The 19,208-nt window shown below is 38.9% G+C and overlaps 1 protein-coding gene across 3 annotated transcripts in view; it reads right to left on the reverse strand.

Moving 5' to 3' along the window:
• The window catches only part of LOC149154613 (putative CoA ligase CCL6), a 305,760-nt gene that overhangs the window by 98,778 nt on the left and 187,774 nt on the right, over positions 1-19,208 (reverse strand). For 2 of the 3 annotated variants that reach the window (XM_089440150.1, XM_089440149.1), the window contains exon 9: positions 4,739-4,906. The exons of the other annotated variant lie outside the window; for it this stretch is intronic. In XM_089440150.1, coding sequence (XP_089296276.1) covers positions 4,739-4,906 — 168 coding nt within the window. The remainder of the gene's footprint in view (positions 1-4,738; positions 4,907-19,208) is intronic. 3 annotated transcript variants of the gene reach the window in all.

Genomic DNA, 19,208 nt, shown 5'->3' on the forward strand with positions numbered 1-19,208 from the left:
ATCTCCCTTGCATGAAACTCCAACACCGGATGATCCTTTAAGTGATGTAATTGATAGAATTGGGAGACTCAATCTTGATTCAGTCCCAACTCAATCAACAGAGCAGCCTGGACCATCTCAGAAAGGTCCCCCAAAGTGGCTGACAAAGACACTTGAAAGTGTTCATCCTGATGAAATTGGAAAAACAGGAACCAGAAATACAAACCGACAAGATGGAGGTGATGTAGATAACTCTAATTCACCTGTTGATATGGATGTTACTTATGATTGTGAATTGAACTTGTCTACAGATTTTGAACCAACTTCCTTCAAAGAAGCTTCTTCTCATGATGAATGGAAAGAAGCGATGCAGAAGGAGTATGATGCCCTCATAAAGAATGGCACTTGGAAGCTGGTTGATCCTCCATTTGGAACCAAACCAATTGGCTGCAAGTGGGTCTACAAGAACAAGTACAAAGCTGATGGCTCACTTGACAAGCACAAAGCTAGGCTTGTGGCAAAAGGTTTTGCACAGAAGGAAGGGGTCGATTATGAGGAAACTTTTTCCCCCACAGCAAAATGGGCCACCATCCGGACACTCTTTGCACTAGCTGCTCAGAACGGTTGGAAAGTCCATCAAATGGATGTAAAAACTGCATTCTTGAATGGAGATCTAAAAGAGAATGTTTTTATGTCCCAGCCTGAAGGATTTGCTGTGAAAGGTCATGAACACAAAGTATGCAAACTTGTGAAGTCCTTGTATGGCCTCGAACAAGCACCACGAGCCTGGTATGAAAAACTAACTGAGCATCTTCTGAAACTCAACTTCAAACATTTTGATCTTGATGATGCAACTTTATTTGTCAAGAAAGTTGGCAAAACAGTTGTATATCTTGTGGTATATGTAGATGATCTTTTAATGACAGGGAACAATGAAAGCTATATTGCATCCATAAAGAAAGAATTAGGAAAAAGTTTTGAAATGACTGATTTGGGCTATGTTCATTACTATCTTGGCATTGAAGTAACCCAACATCCAAAATCCATATTTCTTTCTCAAAAGAAATACATTGGAGATTTGTTAAACAGATTTGGAATGACAGAGTGCAATCCTCTTTCTACTCCAATGGAACAAAACTTGAAGCTCACATCTATTGAAGGAAAGGAATTTGAGGATGCAACAAAGTATAGACAGCTTGTAGGAAGTCTCATCTACCTCACTACTACCAGACCATACATTTCATTTGCTGTTGGAATCCTCTCCAGGTTTATGCAAAAGCCTTGTGAGGGACATTGGTCTGCTGCAAAACGAGTTCTAAGGTACTTGAAGGGAACTCAAGACCTTGGAATCAAGTATACACAGGTGGACGACTTCAACTTGATTGGATACTCTGATTCAGACTTCGATGGAGACAAAGAAACTGGGGTATCTACTTCAGGATATGCTATGAGTCTTGGATCAGGAGCTGTCTCCTGGATATCACGCAAACAATCAGTACCAGCAGATTCCACAACAGAAGCAGAATACGTGGCAGCAGCTGAAGCAACGAAAGAAATTGTGTGGCTCAGGAAAATTCTTGAAGATTTGCAGGTAAAACAAATACAATCAACTCCACTCATGATTGATAACACCTCTGCAATAAAGTTGGCCAAGAACCCAAAGTTTCATGATCGTACTAAGCACATCAATACTAAATATCATCTGATCCGACATCATGTTGAGGCCAAAACAATCCATCTCCGTCATTGTTCCACAAACGAGCAAATTGCAGACATCTTCACCAAAGCGCTTGGAAGAGAAAAGCTTGAAAGATTCAGAACGATGCTTGGACTCACCAACATCCCTTCAGATTAAGGGGGGGAATGTTGACACCTAATCCTCAACGGATGGGTGAATTGGAACGTGAACAGTCATCAAGAAGATGAATTGTTCCGTCTCCTTTTTGTATATAAACAATAGTTCTCTAATGAAATATATATCAGTTTTTCTTCCACTCATTCTGGAGTTACCCTGGCCTGACAAGGACTTCCTTGTTAAAGGAAGTATGCTATCAAAAACTTTGGCATGGTGATTTACACTAAAGCAGTTGAGAGAGACTCCTCTTCAGATTTAGATTTCATGATGAGCTGGCAGCTAGATGGATACTTGTTCTGCATTATGTACTCTGAGCCAGATAGAGCCTATACATGTATATTGGATCGTTGCCAAACATGTGTTGAGACAACTATTAATCATGGATTGAGATACACTGTTGGACTCTATGGATACACAGATGTTGATGGATTGGATATGTTATCAACAGGAAGAGCACATCAGGGTGTTGTAGCTTAGGGTCTACCATGATTTCTTGGATGAGCCAAAAACAAAAGTTTGTTGATTTGAGTACGGCAGAGGCAGAGCATATTGTTGCTAGCATGGCTAGGTGTGAAGCAGTGCGATTGAGAAGGCTCTTTGGAGAGTTGTTTTGAGGGTGTGCTGGCCACAACTATGATATATTGCAATATTAAGAGTGGGATATGACTTTCAGAGAATATCATGTTTAAGAATTGGTCCAAGCATATTGAGATTAGATGTCACTATATCCAGGATATGGTATAGCGAGGAGCAATAAGGCTCCAACTCATCTCCTGATGAGAAAATAGCTGACATTTTTACCAAGCCTTTGTCGAAAGGGAAGTTCTTGGTCTTCAGAGAGCATCTTGGACTAGTAGATGTGACCCTTCCGGGAAACACTGACAGCTGATCAAGAACACTAACTTATGCTCTTCCCCCCTGTTTGAGCTCCCAGGGAGAGGAATTGAGCTAGAGAGCTCCTGGGGTTGAGGGAACTCTGGACAATAGGATAGGGTGTGATACTTATCCCTTGCAGTAAGTGTATCTCGCCTATTGTCATTGTAGGCCGTGTGTGTGATCCTTGTTATATAAGACAAGTGGATATCTCCCCCTACCATCAAGTCTAGAACATGACAAAGTATACCCTAATATGCATCCTCCCCACAAGCTGGGCTTGTTAGGATTTCCACCCATTTGGCCAATGGCTGAGGAGACTTGAGATAGGGTGTGATCCTTACCATTTATGGCAAGTAGTATCTCGCTCAAGTGATGGGATGCACGTGTTCTACCACATGACTATTGAGGGGCAAGGTGGGAAGACCAATGGACAATAGGATAGAGTGTGATCCTTACCTCTCATGGTAAGTAGCATCTCACCTATTGTCACAGGTCAATAGGATAGAGTGTAATCCCTACCTCTCATGGTAAGTAGTATCTCACCTATTGACATTGGATATAGGGTGGCAGACGTATCTCCCCTATAATGATTCTTGGATGCTACAATACAAATGACAGAAATTCCAAGTAAAGATCAGTGAAGCAACATCAAAAGGTAAAAGAAATCATATACCTATAGTGAATCAAGAAATTGCCACAAGCATGATAAAAGAAAATCATATTACAAGAACTCATTATCAACATTCAAATCATAAGAGAAAATATCTTAACCAGTCAATGAGCCAACATCACTCAAAACAGAAACAAGTGACTTATCTTCTAAAAAATATTGAGGTCAACACAATTAAGTCTCATGATAACAATTCATCGTGGAAGTGCAACATTCAACAAAGGATTGAATTAAGATCATTAAATCCTTTTTCAATTTGACAATTTTGTTTTAGCACTCAAAGGTTCATATCATCTCATATCATCAATTATAACATCTCCAAGAATTGAGAAAAATGCAAAGAATTACAAGAAAAAGAAGAATATATCAAGCTTTTTCATCAATATGCTTTGAGGACAAAGCTTTTTTAAAGGGGAAGGCAATGTTATGAACATAAATATAAATAAGAAACTATATAAATAATAATAACTCATAACTAAATAATAGCATATAATTAATGAAAGGACATGTCCCAACTAAAAAACGTGGCTCTTAATGAAAGGGCACTCCCACCTAGTTATATATATAAGGCCCTCATTTGCAATATCATATCTACTTATACATTTATATATTATTTATTTATCCTAATGGATATATTTATTTTCCAAATATTTTGGGATTTTTAATTCGTGAGTCAGGTTTGGCTGTCACATCCTGCCTTAGGGAAGTCCCCCTTCAATTGGAGAAGACCCAACCTAAAGTGTGAAGAGGGTTGATGATGTGGCATTGCCCTCCCTCTTAGTTTCCCACAAGCTAGTACCAATCTTGTGGAATTTAATCTAAAGGTGCTAGCTTGTGAGGTAACAACGAGCACAAATATGTTCTTAGGTTTTGGAATTATGTGCTGATTAGCATGCCCACTACAATATGAAGTTCACAAATGCCCAAGACAAACTAATAAATTATGAATCCGATCATATTTTTTTGATACACTATGCCACTACATACAAATTAACAATTAACATTGCAATAAAGCAAACATGCCCAATTATAACGGGTCTAATTTTCATATCTATAAACATGAATCATCCAAATAATTCACCCACATGCCAAAGACAAATCATGTACTAGAGAGGGATAAATTCATGAGCTATGTTTCTATTCAATTTCCATGTAACAATGGTAGTCTAGACACAACTCATATCTAGGAACAAAACATCGATGAAATAGGAAACTACCAACTCACTAGAATCTTTGCAAATTCACTAGGATTTTGAAAAATTAAAGACCGCCATGATTTCTACTTAATCACTTTTTATTCGATTTATGACTACATGTGTTAGTAGAAGACTCCTAGTGGGGAAAAAATACCTATTTACCTCTTTAAATGTATTAGAAAGCAAATGATCAATTGCGGCAATTTCTGCAATGATGTTTTCATTCGTTAACATAACACCTTTAGGTTCTCCTGTTGTTCCACTCGTATACATAATTGTGCAAATATCACTCTTCTTGGGTGGTGAAGGGACACATCTTGTCTTCTTTCCCTGTGTACAAAGAAGCAAATCAAACAGTTTATTGACTGCAACAGAAAATTTGTGGTATATTAAAATATAATAAATGTTACGATAAAATGTGTTTATTAAGATCTCAAAAATAAATTATTTCAAGGGTTTAAAAGCAACAGTTGTTTAGGGCATTCTTTAGCATAGTTTCAAAATCAAATCTTCAGGTAACTCATGATACTGATCTCGACATAAGAATAGCAACATAGTTTAGTAATATTATTCAATCATAAAAAATTTAGTAATACTCTTCAATGACATAAATTCACATTTTCATTTCGTGTATTTCTAAGGGTGGGGATACATTAAACATATAGGTGAGGATACAAATCCCCAAGCTATCCTCAATTCAGATATTTGGAGAATGATAATCCTTCAAGATCTAACAATGAGTTAGTTCTTTGATTTCGTTTCCTGATATAAATTGTCTCTAATTTGGAGACGAGAATGAATACAAATATAAAAGGAAAAGGAATCGAACCACCACAATGAAAAATAAAATGCGACGAGATTAACAAAAAAGAAATGATTAAAACATACAAATAGGGCAAATTTATGGGAAAAGTTAGCTTAAAATTCAATATATGGGAATTTCATAACCCAAAAGGTGGAACTTCGCGCACATAATATTCTGTATAGGGAAATGTTATTTAAAGGAGACCATGAATGTTGAGTTTTATAAGAAACCTAACAAACACTTTCAAAGGATTTTTGCTTCTATAGGGTGCTAAAATATCCAATATTCCCTTGGTGGAGGACCTCCAAAAATTAATTCTTTTAAGACCCACGAATTTTCCACTTGGAGAATTTAATTTTCCTATCAATTTAATTTTGACTCTAAATTAATTAATTTTTTGGCTTAGGATTTTAATTTTTTTTGCCAGAAAAATTAATTAATTGACACTTGAGGGGATTAATATTTTTTCCACCCTCTAACATGTTAGCCTTGGTGTCTAAATACAAGGGACCATGCACTAAAATATCTTTTACATAAGATTTTTACAATCTCAACTCTCAAATGGAGAATACCCATTCGGCTTAGACCCTCAAATCACATACCCAATTCTGCGACATAATATGATCTAGTAGACCAAGTGATTTGTAATAAAATAATTTAATCAATTAGCTTAAATTATTGTCAAATCGTTTTTACATAAGACTCTACTAAAACACTAGGATTCACCTAAGACTTTGACCACAAATTCCACCCTAGCTTTGGCGTGAGGTTGGAGGGAAAAACTTTGTCTACCATCAGTGTTTATAAACACAAATGAGTCAGTGAAACGAAAAACCTCCTAGGATGAAATTATTGCCAAAATAATTGGCTTACCTAGGTTGTTACATACATCATGGTCTTACTATCATCATTTACATTAAAAATTTGCAGAATGGGTTTACAACAACTGTGTTGATAGTTGATGATCTCGATCCTTTGAAAAAAATATGGTACATCTGCTTCCTCAGAACCTTGACGAAATGAATGCAATAGAGTCCTCCTACTCATAATGGCACATGAGGGACTTCATTTGGCCTTCCAACAACACTTCTAGTTATCTTTCTATCATTTCGACCCACTTGAGAGGCTAATTATACTTATTATGGAGCTATTTGGTGAGCCTGTCACAAAGAGTATTATTATTTTGCACATTATTTTATTATAGGGGCATCATTAAGCTAAATTAGGCTATTCAAACCTCTTAGAGGATTGTATAAATATAAAAGAGGTGTTCTCTGTTAAAATTTCTGAATCTACACATCAGAAATCCTACTGCAATCATCGGTTTACCATCTCCTACTTGTTTTTACATTCAACAAGTTGTTTAATTATTTAAACAGCGATGAAAACACTATTGCAGACTATACATACATACAGATCATGAACTGAAAATAGAACGAGACAAATACACAAGGGACGCAATTATTTTTGAACAATCATCCCCGGAAATACCCAATGCGGGAAAACCGGTGCAGCATATAGAGGTTTTGCATTATTAAGCAGATTTATGAATACAACTAGGGTGCCAAATCTAGCTCACCCAACAGAGAATAAACCCGGCTAGCACCTGGATGAACAAACCCCACAGGTGACTACGTTGTTCCCAGTGCTGGGCAGCGATAGCTATGCCAAGCTCTATGCTAGAACTGTGTCACCTCCTCTAGGAGCTACTCATTGCGTCACTGAGACCCCTTAGCCTCCACTGCGTCACTGCATCTTCACGTCACAAAGACACTGCATTACTGTGGCACTGCGTAAGAGCTCTCCCTCTGCACTATCTCTCCTGGTGATGCTCTACCTCTCTACTATGTATTCTCAGCCTTGGAATGACGTCCCTCTGCCAAATTGCCCCTCTCACTACAACTCAGATCACCTATTCGATTTTCTCAGCAAACCACGCCCCAGAAAAATCAAACTCATTGATCTCTCAAGTGTATCTCCAACTGACCCTCAAGCCTCCTCTTATACTTTTTCTGTTGATGAATCAACGGTCGAAATTAAGTCCTTCATCAATGGCTAAGATTAAAACAAACTTGATCTTCATCATTTAGAAGTTTCTCACCCATATTCTTATTAATACCCATTAATATTTTCAATTTCCTAAGTTTAGACTTAGGAACCCATTAAAAATATTAATTATTTTAATAACTCCTCATCTTGGTGGAATTTCTCCAAACAATTTTTGGATTCTGGAGATCTCATGTATTCTAGCCCGTCCACAAAATTTCGAAGCTAGAGCACATCCAATGCTACCCAAAATCAACATTCTCTCTCATTCATCATCACTTGGATTTAGCATATATATTTCTAAAAAATTTGGACCTGCAATTTGTGGAATGATTTGGATGATTAAATGCATTTTGATGTGGAATATTTTCGCTATCTCTCTTGGAACTTCTATTTTGCAAATGTGATGGATGGGATGGATGGGTATACTCTCTTGTCATGTAAGTGTTCTTTTCATGAGATTTTTTTTGTATGATTTATGTCTAATGTATGGAACGTTATGCTTTGATTTTGCTTGTGCCCTCAAAATTAATGTGAATTTATGACACTTGTAATCTTGGCTCGTTGCATATGTTATTCATCTTGGCAAGAAGAATGAATTTTCCGAGGGGTAGGTTTTGCACCTTTTACCTTGAGACTCCATCAAATCTTGCATATCAAAGTATAAAAGTCTAAAGTTGCCATGTAGTTGCATCCATTAGTAGTGAAGTTGCTTCTTTAGGCTTCCTCGAAGAGCGAAGTTCATAAATCTTGATCATTTTGGCTACAATCTTCCCAATAGCCAGACACTGGTCCTAGATACTTGGTGATCACAATAACTTAACAAAATATCTTTTTTTTTGTTGTAGCAAGAGCCAAACCTTCTATTTCATTAATTCAGAATATGGTTACATTATGTACACAAAATTGTCCGATAACAAGAACTATGGACAAACAGTCCCTTACAAAAAGCCAAAACCTTACATCCAACCTCAGGTTAAACCCAACCCGCGGGAGCCATCTTATGAGTTTATGATGGTTATCCCCTGCCTCAAAAACCGCGCCAAAGGGAGATTAAATCCTTCCGGCCCCACAAAACAATCTGCTTCTTCCCAACCGTTGATCCGGGCGCTTGGATCCAACGACCAGGAACCATATTGCTCCACCCCAATTAACCAAACGATAGTCAGCGATGAAGGGTGGTAATCATAACAACCCTCTGCCACGTGTTGATTCCTCAATGGAATCGCATCCAAAAAAGTGAAACCACTTACCATGCTAGCTGCGCGCGATCACCGGAAAACCACCATGGCGCGGTTTTCCACCCGAACACGGCCCGGATAACAACTCTGCTGACTGTAGGAACAAATCTCCCGCTTCTCCTGATCTTACCATGGACCCCAAGACTGCTCTGATGCAGAAAAGCACCATCTTGAATCCAACCTAAAATCATGGGAACCCAAAAAAGGTACTTTATGGGAAAAGCGGCCAAACTAAGAGGCAGAGGAAACTCTAGCAAGGAAAACTCCATTCGTGCTCGACACCCTCCCACGATTTCGATCCACTTCATTGTCCTCTGCAGCTTGTTCATCACAGAGTGCCTTTAAACGGTTCTGGGGCATTTCCTGCCACTTCTTCTCCATCCTGCAATCCGCATTGTTCACACCTTGGTTGGCCAGAATGTCCGCAAGCTTATTAGCATTTCGGCGCACATGATTGAAACTAACAGTACGAAGTCCCTGAAGGTGTGCTTGAATTCTTTGATAGACCTGAATTAGTCTCCAATGATTTGAGACTTTCTCCGGTTTAGTGCCACGGCTAATTCTTTTTACAAAGTTGATGGTTATTTCAGAGTCTGCTTCTATAATGACATTTGAGCTGCGGTGAAGAATCAGAATCTCTAGACATTGCTCTAGAGCCATTAATTCTGCCATATTATTGGTGGATTTACCTAAATGGCTGTGGAAGATTAAGATGATTCTGCCTTCTTCATTTCTTAAAACTCTGCCAAAACCAGCTATTCCCGGATTGCCTTTAGAGGCCCCATCAATATTGAATTTCAGATAGTTTTTCGGAGGGGGGTGCTAGAAATCCTTCTCTATATACTTGGCAATGTTCTTTTTTTCGAGCCCTTGGGGAATAATCTCTTGCAATCCCAGAAGCCTGAGAGACCTCAGTTCCATCTTTGATGGAGTATTCTTTGGGATATTGCGAACTGTGGAGCTGACTGTCTCCCTGATCTGTTTCAAAATTAACTCATAAAGCCTCTGAGTGTTGGATTTTTCATTCTTGAAAATTCGTTTATTCCTTTCTTTCCACACATTCCAGATAATGAATCCTGGCGTGAGGGCCCAGGCCAAATTAAGTGATTCATTCTCCGAAAAGATCCTTCTCCATTTATTTAGGGTATTAGTGATGCTTCCTCTGTCCCTGTCTGTTTGTTGGAAGATGTTGGAAAAAGAATCCCATAGCCAGGTGGTGTAAGAGCAGCATAGTCTCCTCTTGCTCCTCACAAAGTTGGCATCTGGAAGGACCCAAAACACCCCTTTTTATTATATTGTCCCAAGTCAAGATTTTCTTATGATGAACCAGCCACATGAAAAGCTTGATCTTCATCCACCCTTGGTATTTCCAGAGTTGCTGCCAGGTTTTTCCTGGAACACTGGACTCTAGCCCAAGGATGATACTCTTTGCCTCCTTTAGATTAAAGGTACCTTTATTGTTGTTGCCCCATCTCAATTGATCCTGCCCCTCTGTAACCAAGATCATCCTTTGTTTTAGTAAGCTTCTCAGTGCCTCTGCTTCTATTGTTATGGGGTTGTCATCTCTGCAGTCAATGTTTCTCCAGCTTCTCCACTTTCCCTGTATATGAGAGATATCCCAGAAATCCTTTACTTTGTTTAACCCTTGGGCATCGGTTACCTGTTTGAGACTTAAAAAGTCCTCTTTTAACAACACTGGTTCTTGTTGCCATTTGTCCTCCCAAAAGAGTGCTAGATCACCTTCTTTGATTTCCCAAAAGCTGTGTTGTTGCACTATGCTTCTATTATCCCAGGCCCCGTTCCAGATGTGAGAGCCCTTTATGTTTCCTGACATTTGTATGAGATCCTTTGTGTGCCAAGAGTTGGCATATTTCTCTTTCCAGATCCTTGCCCAATGGGCATTTGGCTCTTGCACCCAGTGCCACCAAAGCTTGGCTCCTAGTGCTTTACTAAGAATCTCCTGATCATCTAAACCAAGACCCCCATGGCTCTTGGGTTTGCATATTTTATCCCAGGAAACCAGGGCCCATTTCTTCCTGGTTTCCTCCTTCCCCCACAGGAAATCTCTTTGAATATTCCTGAACTTCTCTAAGACTCCTTTGGGAGCTGGAAGGACTGATAACATGAAAACCGGGATGGATTGCAGAACAACCTTTGTCAAAACTAGCCTACCGGCCAAGTTTAAGGCTCTGAAGGTCCATTTTTTAACTTTATCCTGCATCTTATTTAGGACCGGTTCCCAGATACTTTTGAGCATTGGTCTGGCCGTGAGAGGAACTCCCAAATATTTTGAGGGGAGGGAGTCCCTTTGGAAGCCAAGGATTCTTGAGATATTTCTTTGAATAGCAATGTTAGTGTTTAAGAAGAAAATTTTTTATTTTGAAAGATTAACTTCCATACCTGTTGCCATTGCAAAAACCTTAAGGATTTGATTGTAGGCTGAAGCTTCTTTGACTGTGGGGATTCCTTGCAGCATGGTGTCATCTACAAATTGTTGGTGCGTCAGAGTCTGACCATTCTCAGTAACTTGAAGGCCCTTAATTTTGCCCATGGCTTTGGCCTGCTTGATAGACCTCCCAAGTCCTTCCATCATAAGGATGAAGAGAAAGGGAGAGAGTGGGTCTCCCTGTCGAAGGCCTCTGGAAGGAATGAAGATCTCTGAGGGAGAGCCATTGACCAAAATTGAAAAGCTGGAAGTAGTCACCAGAGCCATCACCCATCTGACCCAATTGTGATCGAACCCAAAGGCCGTGAGTACCTTCTTGATGTAAACCCAATTGACTTTGTCATAAGCTTTGGCGATATCCAGTTGCATGATCATCCCCGCCTGCTTTTTGCTTGTGAGAGAGTGAACCACCTCATGGGCTTGAATGATGTTATTCAAAATTTGTCTGCCCTCCACATAACCTGATTGCTCCTCCAACACCAATGAAGGAAGGAGAGGTTTGAGTCTGTTAGCCACTACCTTGGATATTATCTTGTATACTACATTGCATAAAGCTATGGGTCTGTACTTATCTGCTGTTTGAGCTAAGTCCTATTTGGGAATCAGGGATATGAAGGAGGTATTTAGAGCTTTTAGGATAGTTTTACTACCCCTTGAATCCTCTACAACATTTAAAATATCCAGTTTGACTATATCCCAACATGCTTTGAAGAAATCCACATTAAAACCATCTGGGCCTGGTGCTTTGCCATTCTGCATTTCTTTGAGTACCTCGCTGACCTCCTCTTCAGTAACTGGTCTATTTAGGTTAATATTGTCCTCTCTAGACACCAACATAGGGATATATCTTGTAATTTCCTTTATTGATTGCTCCCTGTGTGGATTGTTTTCTCGTGAAATGTCTCGGAAATGCTGAACCAGCACCGCTTCAATATCCTTATGTGTGTTCTGAAACTCCCCCTTCTTATCCTTTATCCCCGAAATTCTGTTGAATGCTCTATTTGCCATAGTGGATCTATGGAAAAATCTTGTGTTACACTCTCCTTCTTTGAGCCATTGTACTCTGGACTTTTGCCTCCAAAATATTTCCTCTTGTTTGCATAGGTTTTCCCATTCATGATGAAGTTTATCAGCCTGCTCATTTTTGTCTTTGTTAAAGCCATCTTGGATCAATTCCTGGTTGAGTTCCTGAATTTTGGTTTCCACTGATTTTTTGTCCACAAAAATGTTACCGAAATCCTTCTTATTCCATTCTTTGAGTCTAAACTTAATGTGCTTTAGTCTTTTATGAAGGAGAAACATTTTAGATCCTTGACACTGCAAGTCCTCAATCCACCATTTTTTGATATTACTCAAGAAATCCGGGTGGGAGAGCCAGATATTTTCGAATCTGAAGGGTCTATTTCTGGGAGATTCCAAACCCTTGATTTCCAATTGAATCGGCCAGTGATCTGAACCTCCAAAGGGAAGAATTTTTGTTGTGATTTCATTATTTATAAACATAAGTTCCTCTGATATCATGAACCTATCTAACCTAGAGGCCACATGTGCTTCTCCTCCTCTCTTGTTTTTCCAAGTAAAAAGGCCATTGTCCGAGTCTGAGTCAACCAGTTTCATACTCTATGAACGATTGAAACTCTGATGAGTCTTTGTTTAGCGCTCTGGTTCCTCCTTTCTTTTCCGAAAGAGATTTGATCATATTAAAATCCCCTCCAATGATCCAAGGAATACTAGCTTGTCTGTTTCTGAGATCAATGAGGGATTCTAGCAATATGAGTTTATCCTCTATTCTTTGAGGACCATAAACATTAGTGACTAGGAAGGTTTCAGAAACCCCTACTGGTTGAATGACTATTGATAAGTAATTTCTGGATGCCTCTACATCTATTACGCTGATTTTTTGGGGGTTCCAAAGAGTAAGAATACCCCCAGCTGTGTTTTCCACTTTAACTTCTAAAAACTCAAATCTATTGAGCCATTTGTTGTGGATTAATTTTATTTTCTGGATGGAACACTTCGTTTCCTGGATGAAGATCATATCCAACATGTCTTGTTTCATTCTAAAACTGAGCATTCTTTGCTTTCTTTTACTACCTAAACCTCTTATATTCCAAGATGTAAACTTCATAATTAAAGATTTGTGAAGGAGTAACTAGACAAGTCTTTCATCTTACCTGAGTCTATCATCAGCTTTCCACACTCCATCAATAGCTCCTTCTGCTTTTTTCTGCCCCTTTTCTTGCCTGCATTTCTAGTAGCTAATCCTGGATTTGATTTCATTGTTTTCACCCCTCTGCACTCCTGCACATCGATTATTTTTCCTTTATCTGACCTCTTTTCCTGAGTTTTCCACAGAAACAACTGTTGTATTCTATTGCATTCATCTTGAGGTATTGAATCTATCCCCACCATGGTTCCCTGCTGCAGAAATCCTTCCAGATCTAGGTGTTCTTTATCTAGAATTTCATGAAGTTCATGATCCTCCAGATCTGTTTCACTCTGGGTCATTTCCTGGTCCATCTCTAGCTCTATTTCATTCATCATGGTTTCTTCCTTATCATTAGTAATTTGTACTGGAGTGTAGTTTTCCTCTTTCTCCTTTTCGTTAGGGCCTTCCTCCATAGCTTGGTCTTCATTTGGCATGTCTTCAATCTCTACCAGAGCTTGGAATTTATTCTGACTGTTCTTTTGCCCTTCATTATGTTGTTGCTTTGGTTCTTTTTTACCTCCTTTTCCTCTGCTTGCTACTTTCTGAAAGCTTTCTGTGTCCTTCTTTGCATTCTGTTTACCTTTGTCTTTTGCTTTACTGAGAGGGCAGTCTCTGATCAAGTGTCCATGTTCGTGGCATTTACGGCATCTAAACAGAATATGCTCATAGTCCACCGTTTGCACCCATTCCTCATCTAAAACTTCCAAGATAACTTCGTCTGGAAGAGCTCCTGAAAGATCCATCTCCACACAAATCCTTGCATAGGAAGTATATTTACCCCTTCTGGTGGCTTCCAAGGCTTTGACAAAACGACCTAGTTTGTTGCCTATTGCCGCAAGTGATTCATTTTGCCAATAATCCAGAGGTAGAGAATAGAGCCTTACCCATACAGGAACTGAGGTGAAAGTCTCCCGCTCTGGAACGAAGTTCATCACCAAGGACGCATATAGAGTCCAGCTACTGCAAAAAAGTAGGGTCCTCCTTCGAGTATTCTATCTTTGTCTTCAATGTTTGTGAACACCATGGTGAAGAATCCCTTCGACCCAAGATGCAGATCGATGCTGGCCTTGGGTTTCCAGTGATATTTGATCCATGTCTGCAAAGCCTTTTCAGTGGGCCATAATCCCATGAATTTGCAAATTATGGCGTAAGTCTCCATATGTTCCCTGTGCTCCTACAGTGCAGGATTATTTAAAACTACTCTCGGAGTGATTTTCGTTCTGGGTCTACACGGTCCCTTTTGTTTTTCTTCCTTTTTTCCCTGGTTTTTGTCTTCTTCCTCCTTGTCTTTTGTGCTGCTCTTTTCCTTGGACTCTGCACCATCTGTCTCCTTTTCCTTATTTCTGCTTTCTTTCTCCACTGAACCTCTGACATTACCCAGATGTGACTTGCCTCTGCTGGCCACTGCATCTTTGTAGGAGGGAGTGGAGCTCCCTCCTCTGCGGACCTCCATTAGGGTTAGACTCTGAGATTATCAGAAACAATGCGCGTTTTCCCCAGTAATTGATCTTACTCAAAAAGACCTCTTTAACCCATGCTAAAAAAATAGAAAAACATTACTAGTCGAAAATATCATAACTTAACGAAATATCATTCTTTCACCTCTTTTCTTCTTCTTTTTTTCGTCCCTTAAGGATAAGAAGATTTTCTAGGGGCTTGGTTTGAAATTTTAGGGAGGAGGAAATTTTGGATTTCGTCTAGACAAGTTTCTTCATTTATGTCTCCCCTAGGCATCCTCGAGTTTTAAACGAATTTCGACGGTGGAATTTCAAAAAAAATGATGCCCTAGCTATCACACCAAGAGGGAATTCTTGAAGTTGCTTTAACTTGGGGATATCTTGAAGGTTTGCACTTTGTAGTTCATCACTCAAAACCTATTCTCTTAACTAAAGGTGATCATTGGATAAGCATTTACCATGGTATATCTCTCAACCCTTGGTTTCATATAGTATTTCTCTCGAGGATTTTTTCGTGGAAAGTCACCCTAGCTTCTCCCAAAGCTCATACTTTAATTGAACCTCTCCATTGAATGAGCCATCCTTGCCTCACTTTGAACCCTAGTATAAACACATCAATCACAAGTGAGGGATCTTGGAAGTTTTGATCTAAGGCATTCATCGTTATTGAATATTCCTTAGCTTGAGGTCATCCTTCATAGGTATTTCGTGGGGAGCCTTTCAAATTTCTTCAAGCATTTGAACCATTAATTGACCCTCTCCTTTGAATGGGCCTTGGAAATCATGTTATACCTTGCCATTGATCGTATCATTCAAGTGATTTCCCCCATACCGAGACTCCTCCCATCAGTGAAAGTTTGTAAACAACAGGGGGCATTGACTGAGGTGACAGTGGGTCTTTGTCCCATTGTTGCCATTTGGCCTAGCAGTTATACGTTAGGTACTCCTCCTAGGGCCCTTGCTAGATTGAGCAGTAACACTTCTTATTATGTTCTTTCTCATCAAACAATTACCAAAACCATGAATATCACAAAAAGGCAATGAACACAAGATATAGGCTCCAAGCCAGGGCCAAACCCCTCCAAGGGGAAAACTCAAAAAGAACTACTTCTCTTCTTATAGAATCAATTCAATGTCCAACAAAATCTCCCACAGGGCATAATTCTTTTGACCCCAGCAAATTGTAATACCTTCAAAATGATGCTAGAGAGGCTCTTCGAGAAGGAGAAAATTACAATTCACAGCCTTCATAGTCATGAATTAACACATTTAATTCAATGCGCACTTGTAAAGTGCAAAAGAGCAAAAATTAAGAAGTCTGAAACAAATTGCTTTCCGGTTAATGCTTGGTTTGACGAGGAATGCAAAAAGGCAAGGAGAATGTGGAAAGAGTCAAACAAGGATAACATAACGCTCAAAGCTTACAAGCAGTGATTAAGCAAGAAAAAGGCCGATTTCATGGTTTCAAGGACGGAAGAACTAATCTTCCTTGGGAAAAATATTCCCAAATTATTTTGGAAGGAGCTCCAACCGAAAAAGATACAAATTGGAAATAATATTATAGCTTCTAAACGGTTTGACTATGCAAGACAACTCTATGAGCAGCTTCCCAAGGTTGACTCTCCCCCCTTAGTCAACACTGATACTGAACTCTTCACGGTACAAGAGGTAGAGATGGGTATCAAGAAGTTGGCTGTTGGAAAAGCAAAATACTTAGCTAAACTCCAAGCAGAATATCTAAAGTGGGGCTCAAAGATTCTTGCACCTCACATTACAAAAATCTTCAACAACATCATACAACAAGGGCTCCCCACAGATTAGACAACTAGTCTGGCAATACCTCTTTTCAAGAGAGGTGACGTCAATAATCCCTCCAATTATAAGACCATCATGATAAACCCTTTGTTTGCAAAGTTATTTGGAAGCACGCTAGAAAACAAAATTAGCAAGTGGGCAGAAGAAAGAGATAAACGTGCTAAAGGGAAAGCAGGTTTTAGACCTAAACATTCCACAGTTGATCATTGTATAACTTTAAGGCACATCATTGAAAAAGTTTGGGAGAAAAAGGAAGAAGTCTTTTGTTGCTTTGTTGATTTTAGAAAAGCGTTTGACTCAGTTCCTAGGGATAAGCTTTGGCACAGAATGGAGGAACTTGGGGTTCCTAAACATTTGAGAGAAATTGTGCATAGGCTGTATGAAGTGGTGAAAATCAAAATTAGAACTTCAGCAAGCATTTCTAACAGTTTTAGAAGTGATATCGGGGTCAAGCAAGGTTGCCAATTGTCTTCTACCCTTTTTGGTTTATATATCGACAAGCTTGAGGAGTCGTTAACTTCACAAGGGGGTGATGGTATCTATTTGGGCATGTTTGTTATAAGGCTTCTTTTGTATGCAAATGACCTTATTCTGATTGCTAAATCGGCTCTTGGTTTGCAAGAGCACTTACTATCCCTTGAGCACTTTTGTAGAAGTGTGGTATGCAAGTCAATATCAGCAAAACAAAAGTAGTGGTTTTCTCTAAGTAAAGAAAACATAACCAGCATAAGTTCTACTTTGAAGGCAACATTCTGGAAGAAGTTGCGATTACAAATACCTCAGAATTAACTTCAACAAAAATCTAAGCTGGAATGGTTGTAGAAAGAAAAGAACTTTGGGAGGTTGGAAAGCATTTTATGCTTTTCAAAATAAGTGTAGAGAGGCAGAGTTATGGGATTGGAAAACCATTCAAACATTTTTTGGGCTTCTAGTGATTCCGATGATTCTCTATGGTTGTGAACTATGGGCCAGCAGTACATCCGACATGCAGTGGAGACAAATTGAGAAAAATTAGAAGCGTTTGATTACAAACAAATTTAAGATTAAGAGTGCAATTACTTATGCTATCTTGTTAAGTGAAACAAGGACTACTCCTATTGAAGCAATTCCTATGGTGTGAGCCATAAGGTATTTAAAAAAAATTGAGCAAATGGAAGAGGGTAGATGGCCTAAGGTTGTCTTTAATGATAGATTGTGCAAGAGCAAAAAAACTTGGATGCAGCAAAATAACAAATGGTTTAGTAAATGGGGTATTTGCTTGAACGCGTGTCCCATAAACAGCAAAGAGATAAAAGCTTTTGTTATGGAAAAGTTCCACAAGCGTACTTGGGAATCTGGGATAAAGAGCTAGGAAGAAAGAAAATGTACTATATTGAAGTGTTTAATCCCACTCATAGTCATCAACCAAAGGCATACATAGAGGCCAATATCGCTTGGAGAGCCAAAATTCTTATTGCTCAGTTAAAGACTAATTCCCATCAACTCTGTTGTAAAACAGGGTGCTGGAAAATGCCAAAGGAAGTGTGGGAGGAAAGAGTATGTATTTTTTGTTCTTCCAGAAAAGTGGAAACAGGAAAACATTTCATTTTAGAATGTGAGGCCTTCAAAGAAGCTGGGAGCATTTATTTTGAAGCTTCACAGAAAAAGGGTCAAATACATCAAGCAGATGAAGAAGCAATCTGTCCCATAGGCTATCTTTAGCCTCGTGGATGTTAAAATGATTTCTTTCTTTCTTCTTTCTTTCTATGCAGAATCCAAGGATTACACCCTAAATCCTTGGCAATTCAGGACACTCTCCGAATATTCTCTAGTAGCAAGTTTACACCCTAAATCCTTGGCAATTCAGGACGCTCTCCGAATATTCTCTAGTAGCAAGTTTACACCCTAAATCCTTGACAATGCAAGACACTCTACAAACATTTTCTAGTAGGCCGTTGGGAATAAATCTACTGGCGTTATTTTTGATGAGGAGGCAGCCCTTGCGCACAAATCTACTGGCATTATTTTTTATGAGGATGATTAGCTTGTACTCTTCTATATATTTGGATGCAATTAACATCTGTCTACTCTATTTTGCATCACATTCTATGCCATTTTCTTCCTGTGGCTGTTTCAAACCCCCTTTGTAGCTTCTTTTTAAAGTCGGATTTTTCTTTTCTACGCTCCTATTGCTTTGGTTATCTGCCTATGTATTCGAGGCAGAACAATCTACTTCAATATTTGTGGACTCATTTCTATGGACTAATACTTGCATTATAAAACATATGGGCCACTAGCATTGTGTATCTCATTCTGGACACCTAATCTAGTTCATTGCATCAACCACTGCATTTGCAACTAAAGCAAGCTGATTCTCTCAAACGTCAATACTTTCAACCATTTTTAAGAAGAGCAACGAACAAATTGCATCAAAATAATAATGTATACATATACAAGATACTAATAGAAATTAAAAGACATTTTGCAGACAAGAGACTGAAAATCGAAAGATAGAATCATATTGTACCAATGTTCTGTGCTTCTTGTTATACGCACGTTTTGAAACAATTGAATTGAAAAGTCTCTTAGAGTAAACTGAAATTCTGAAATTCCTTGCATATGTATTGGACCATA

Source organism: Pinus tabuliformis, chromosome 9 (assembly GCF_031772625.1).
Source record: "Pinus tabuliformis cultivar Carrire ecotype Pingquan chromosome 9, CPIR1, whole genome shotgun sequence".
Lineage (NCBI taxonomy): Eukaryota > Viridiplantae > Streptophyta > Pinopsida > Pinales > Pinaceae > Pinus > Pinus tabuliformis.